This window comes from Alosa alosa, chromosome 23, assembly GCF_017589495.1.
Source record: "Alosa alosa isolate M-15738 ecotype Scorff River chromosome 23, AALO_Geno_1.1, whole genome shotgun sequence".
NCBI lineage: Eukaryota > Metazoa > Chordata > Actinopteri > Clupeiformes > Clupeidae > Alosa > Alosa alosa.
The window spans coordinates 20560384-20567097 of NC_063211.1; the positions used below are offsets into that span (position 1 = coordinate 20560384).

The 6714-nt window shown below is 50.9% G+C and overlaps 1 protein-coding gene across 1 annotated transcript in view; it reads left to right on the forward strand.

Annotated features, from left to right (window-relative positions):
- The window catches only part of ahr2 (aryl hydrocarbon receptor 2), a 97862-nt gene extending 91148 nt beyond the window's left edge, over positions 1-6714 (forward strand). Inside the window, exons 7-11 of the mRNA XM_048235441.1 lie at positions 193-395; positions 971-1080; positions 1465-1606; positions 1915-3952; positions 4313-6714. Coding sequence (XP_048091398.1) covers positions 193-395; positions 971-1080; positions 1465-1606; positions 1915-3952; positions 4313-4420 — 2601 coding nt within the window. The 3' untranslated portion in view covers positions 4421-6714. The remainder of the gene's footprint in view (positions 1-192; positions 396-970; positions 1081-1464; positions 1607-1914; positions 3953-4312) is intronic.

Consider the following 6714-nt stretch of genomic DNA (forward strand, 5'->3'; position numbering starts at 1 on the left):
AGGACCCTTAGTTGTAGGAGCCTTGGTCTGACCCTACCTTTAAATGAGGACCCTTAATTGTAGGAGCCTTGGTCTGACCCTACCTTCAAATGAGGACCCTTCATTGTAGGAGCCTTGGTCTGACCCTACCTTTAAATGAGGACCCTTCATTGTAGGAGCCTTGGTCTGACCACACCTTCCCCCCTCCCCCAGGCTCTGAACTTCCAAGGTCATCTGAAGTACCTGCATGGGCAGAACAAGATGGCGGAGGACGGCACCATGTCCCACCCACAGCTGGCGCTCTTTGTCATAGCAACGCCCCTGCAGCCACCGTCCATCCTGGAGATCCGTAGCAAGACGCTCATCTTCCAGACCAAGCACAAGCTGGACTTCACGCCCATGGGTGTCGACACCAGGTCTGAGCAATAAACATGTAAACAGTAAACACCTAGGTAAAAAAGTCACATCTGAAGGACTCCGTAAACATGTAAACAGTAAACACAGGTGGGAAATCTGGCTTGAGGAAGTAAAAGTCCTACCATGTATTGGTTTACCTGTGCACCTAAAACAGGTGATTTCACTTATTAGCTAATCTACCTGGCTGAAGAGTTGAGCTAGTAAGAATCAGATGGTTTTTACTGAAAGGTTGGAACAAATATGTGGTAGGACTTTTACTTTCTGCAGCCGGGTTTCCCCATCTTTGACAGTAAATTCCTAGGCAAAATGGTCACATCTGAGGAACATCTGATCGTCTCCGTAAACATGTAAACAGTAGACATGTGGGTAAACAGTAAACACCTGAACAGCTCAGTAGATATGTAGACCAGGGGTGGACACCAGGTCAGTTCAGTAAATATGTTATTGAAGAAAGAAAGAAAGAGGCAGAAAGAAAGAGAATCCTGTGTGTTGCCCTCTGACACTGGTTGTTGTTGTTGTTGTTGTTGTGTGTGTGTGTGTGTGTGTGTGTGTGTGTGTGTGTGTGTGTGTGCAGGGGAAAGGTTGTCTTGGGCTACACGGAGTTGGAACTCTGCATGCGTGGCTCGGGCTACCAGTTTATCCACGCCGCCGACATGATGTACTGTGCAGACAACCACCTGAGGAGTAAGTACCCGCCACGTCTCTCGCAGAATGTCCCTCACAGGTCAAAGTTCAAAGGTCAAGTCAAGTCAAGTCAGTTTTATTTTTAAAGCGCATTTAACATGCACAGAGTGCAACCCAAAGCACTGGCAGGTCAGACTCTCAACAATCAGATACACGTCCTCTGCAAATCAGTTAGGTGGCACACAAGTGCTTAGAGGTGTGAAATCACTCATATCGGATCCTTCCAACCAGGTGTAGCCTAACCCTAACCCTAAACCTAACCCTAGTAGCCTAACCCTAACTGTAAACGTAACCCTAGTAGCCTAACCCTAACCCTAGTAGATGTGCCCAACTGCTGGCCCCAGGTGAGAAATGAGGTGTTTGACCATGTCTTCTGCCCTGCAGTGATGAAGACGGGGGAGAGTGGCTTAACAGTGTTCCGGCTCCTGACCAAAGGGGGCTCCTGGTTGTGGGTCCAGGCCAACGCCAGACTCATCTACAAGCAAGGAAGACCGGAATTCATTGTGGCTCGCCAGAGGGCCCTGACGTGAGTCTCCACACAGCTGGGCTGTTTACTATCAACAAGACATCTGACAAGACCAATATGATACACCTCTTACTCACTTCAAATTCAGCCTCAAGGATCATCTATTTCTGGCTGGGTTTTGCTTCCTTAGTCTAACCCTGTGACTAATGACTACTTGTAGTAATCATTTCTCTCTCTCTCTCTCTCTCTCTCTCTCTCTCTCTCTCTCTCTCTCTCTCTCTCTCTCTCTCTCTCTCTCTCTCTTTCTCTCTCTCTGTCTCTCTCTCTTTCCCTCCTCTCTCTCTCTCTCTCTCTGTCTCTCTGAACAGAAATGAGGAGGGTGAAGAGCATCTGCGCCAGAGGAAGATCCAGCTTCCTTTCAACTTTGCGACGGGGGAGGCCCTCCTGTACGAAGACGCCGTCTCCGTGGCCTCCATCCCCAGTCAGCCCACCAAAGAGCCGCTGAAGCTGCCCAAGTCCGCCGAGCAGATTAACGTCGACCCCAACTCCCTGCTGGGCTCCATGCTCAAGCAGGACCAGATGTTGTATGGCCCGGGCAGCACCAATGACAACGGCAGCAGCGACGCCAATGTCCAGTTCCCTCCGATGCCCATGGAGGTGTCCATGGATTTGCCCATGGACCAGGTCTTCCTGGACAGCCACGCGCTGATGACCATGCCTGGCGGGGACCCCTGGCAGCACTCACAGGCCACCGCTGCCACCACACCGACCGTGGGATCGGTCAAGTCGGAGACAAGTGTGAAGGACATGGTGGAGACCCTGCAGCAGATCATCGCGGACGCCAGCATGTGCCCGGAGCTGCAGCTGGACATAGACGTGGGCGATCTTGAGCTGAAGGAGTGGGAGAGCACGCTGCTGCGCATGAACATGACCACCAGCGAGAGCGCCGTCCAGCTCAACGACATCCTCACCAACGACATCTTCTCGTACGTGGAGGGCCTGTTTGAGGAGAACGGCCTGCAGATGCCCGCCTCGGGCCAGGGCGGCTTCGGGGACGTACACCCCGACTGCCTGCCAGTGCTGGAGCTGCAGACCTCCATCATGGCGGCTGCAGGACAGGTCTTCGACCTGCCGGGGGCTCCACCACCACAGCCACCGCCGACATTCAATGATGCCCAGCCGCAGGGCAACCTCCTGGGCATGGGCCTCCAGAACAACACGCCCATAGGAGGGGCACTGCGGGGCACCATGAAGCTCACACACATTGGCCCTGAGATGACGCTGGCACAGTCAGTGCCCACTGGTAGCCTCTCTAACCAGGCTCTACAGCAGAGGGTCCTGGGGAACGGAGCTGACCTCCAAGGGTTCAACCCCGCCGCTCTGGCCGGACAGTACAACCATTGCCAGGGCCAGGGTCAGCTACAGCAAGGTCGCCTGGGCAATGGCCCCCAGCAGAACAGCAGGGCGTCTGTGCCCCAGCGGCGGATTCTGACTGACCAGCAAGAGATGCTTGGCCAGGTGCACCCCAATGCGATGATGGTGCCCGCCATGCCAAACCACAACACCATGCCCACAGCTGCAACCCTGCCGTCCCAGCCAATGGCCTTTCAGAAGCCTCTCAACCCACCAAATGGCCAGGATGGCTCTTGGGTCTCGTCCCTGCCCAGCTCCGCCATGGCAGACGGCATGCTGGGAGGGCGCGCCCAGAGGATTCCAAACCAGATGGACATGTCGCTGACCAACTCGCCTGCCGCCTGTCTGCAGGGACGCTTCGCTCTGCACACCCAGCCCGGCCAGAACCCGTGGCCTCTCCAGCAGCAACAGCAGCAGAACCACCTGCAGCAGAGCCAGCAGCTGCAGAGCCAGCAGCAGCAGCTTCCCAACCCCCTGTCCAATGGACACCAGCACTTGTCTAACTGCTACGGTCAGACGGCAAATTTCCAAAGAGACGCCATCTCGCAGCTTCTCCCCCAGAACACTCCGACCTTCGGGGCGGCCTTCCGAGCCCCGAACCCCGCCGCCACCCCTCAGCCGGGGTCAATGGGCGTCCCTCACCTACCTAAAAACAGCTGCATGTTCGACAGCTCGCCCCCAGCCGCTGCCCTTGCCCAGACCAACCTTGCTGCGTCCGCCCCATCTGCCCTGGCGAACGGCGTCGGCTACAACCACCGTCGGCCGGACGTCTCGCTGGCAGGCCACAACATGAAGGCCCTGCTCAACCACAGCCTGCCCCAGCAGCAGGCCACCTGTTTCTACCCGCAGAGCACCACCGACGCCCTGGGCACTGCCACCACCAACGTCGCTGTGCCCGCCCTCAACCACATCACCCCACAGGACACTCTCAACCCCCTGGAGACCCTGATGGCACCGCCACGGCCGTTCCTCAACTGCAACGGCCAGACACCGGTAAGCGGACTCCATTTGTCTCGCAGGTACCGGCTGGATCACTAAAAGCAAGGTCAAGTGAAAGAAAGGGGAGCACTTCCCTGGGTCAAAAATGTTTGTAAATAATAAAATGTACAATAAAATGTGCAATAAAAGCACGGGGTGCTCATCAAAAATGGGCCTTTAAGCCGTCAACCTGCACATCAGCTATGAAAACCACCACACACACAGAAGAAAGCTTGTTACAATTCATCACTGTGCAATGCATTTCATAGCATAATTACATACCCAGATACTGGGAATGTAAATTCAAATGGGGATGTTTCAGAAACTGTATGTCTTGTGTGATGTTGATGTTTTGTGTCTTGTTTTCTTTTGCAGATCACCAACCCTCTGATACAGGACAATGGTTCCTTCCAGTTCCCTAACATGGTCAATGAAACCACATACTTCACAGAGAACAGTCAGGCCACCTGCTGTGATTTCTAGAATGCACAGACAGACAGACACCCATTTGCCTTTTGGTCTGTCATGAAAACGAACGCTGTGAGACCTGACGAAGCAGCACTCTTCTCTAAAGAAAACTGAGTCCAGACTGACTAAAAGAAAAAAAACAAATGACAACAGGTTCACAAATGCCTTCTGAGATTCTCTCTACGTGCCTTCCTGTGGAGATGTGACAGCGACTCCTTTTTTTGTTTTTGTTTTTTTCCCTCGCATCAGCCGCAGCTCAAAATGTACAAATGAGGACCTTGCATGACGTCAGTCAGACACTTTGATTTTGCTTGTTTGTTTGTTTGTTTGTTTTTGTTTGTTTAAAAATGCAAATGGATTTGAAATGGAAGCAGCAGCAGGACTGTCACTGGAGAACCCGGGGGCTGCTCTTCGGTGGAAAAGAAAAGACACCAGGAAGGTGCAAAAGAAAATATTTATTTTGTTTTGTTTTGCGTTCTATCCAATTTTTTTTTTTTTTTTTCTTTGTCACTCTTGATTTTAGTATGCCGTGTGTGTGTGTGCGTTTTACAGCCACAGGAAATAAGTGTGTGTGTGTGTGTGTGTGTGTGTGTGTGTGTGTGGTAGGTTTGCTACCTGTGATCTCTTTAATGAAGTAAGCATGCAGAAGGCAGAGGGAGACACACACAAACAAACACACACACACACACACACACACACACACACACACACACACACACACACACACACACACCAGAGATGTACCGCAGGTCATCTCTGGGCCCAGACGCATGTAGAGTTGTGGAGAACCTGGGTGGTGGCAAAGTTCAAAGGGGGGTCAGGAAGTCATCCGAATCTGGTGTGAGAGTGAGTTGAAGTTTCCATGCCATAGCCATAGCTGCCATACATCTCTCTGGCACAGTCAGTGCCCACTGGTAGCCCCCCCACCCAGGCTCTGCCACAGAAATGGGGGCAACCTCCAGGGTTCCAACCCCACTGCCCTGGGAACACAGTACAGCCATCCCCAGGCTTTGGAGCCTTGGCCATCTGTGGCTGGGGGCTCCTTGGTAACAACCCCCAGCAGAACAGTAGGGCATCAGGGGCAAGGGGCCGCTCAGCGCCGATACTGCCCCAGCATCCCCTACTCCCCCAGGCCTCTCTCACTGCCCCCCCCCAAACTGCTAGCCAAACTGCATTATGTTATAATATATCACAATTGTAACAAGGTATGTTAATCAGATTGTTAATGGATAACATTTATTCACTTTGCTTTGTGCTGTTTTGTTTCGCTTTATGAATGTTTCTTTTATATTTTTTATAAGCATTTAATCAAAAATATCAGATACGTCAATGAGCCATTTTTCTCTTCCTCTGTCTCAGGCTTCTTCTTCTAACTGCCTTCTCTCTCTCTCTCTGTCCCTCTCTCTGTTTATCTCTCTTATTCTCTCTCTCTGTTTTAAACTTGTGATTCTGTTGGACCCCCCCCCCACACACACACACACACTTTTGCCCCCACCAGGCTGTCAGTGTGATCTCTGCATCCCTGAACAGACTTGGGGAGTATTCCAAGTATGTGGTTTAGTGACCCAGGTAAGTTAACTCAGAGTAAATGGTAAACCTTCTACAACAAGAGGCCTATGGCATTGTTTTGTTAGGAGGATGAAGCCATACAGCTCTTCCATTAGGAGGTTTACTACTTACTTTGAGTTGTAATTTACCCAAGTTTGTCACTAAACTACACACTTGGAATACCCCCCGGTGTCTAGCGCAGGAGAGTAGAGGAATTGGTAGAGAGGAGAGTTCCAAAATGAAATGAACTTAGTAAAACATGCAGATGGCCTCTTATGGGAAAGACAGCAGGTGGTCGTAGCACTGAGATGATTGGCTTATAGTAACCAATCACCCTCTTGCTCCTTTGTTTGTTGTTTTGTTGTTGTTGTTGATGATGTTGTTGTTATTTCTTTTTCTTTTTCCCTTCTTTCCTTCAAATGTGTGTTTGTATGTTTCTATACCAGAATGGAGATTGTATTATAGAGTAAGTTGTTGAAGCTTAGCATGTCCACTCTTCTCTGCGTGAGACTTCCTGGTCCTTGTCTAGCACGGCAATTCTGATTGGTTTCCGTCTGACTGTCAACAAGGAGTAGGAGGTGGTTAACCAGAGGCAAGAGAGTGGATTGGCAGACCCTATGTGCCTTCAATTCACATTTCACCAGAGTGTAGCTTTTGTATATTCCAAAAAAACAAAAACAAATAGGACTGTTCTAATTACTCATGAACCTTGCTTTTCTGTTATTGAAATGTAAATAAAGCAAAACAATGTATGTAAAATA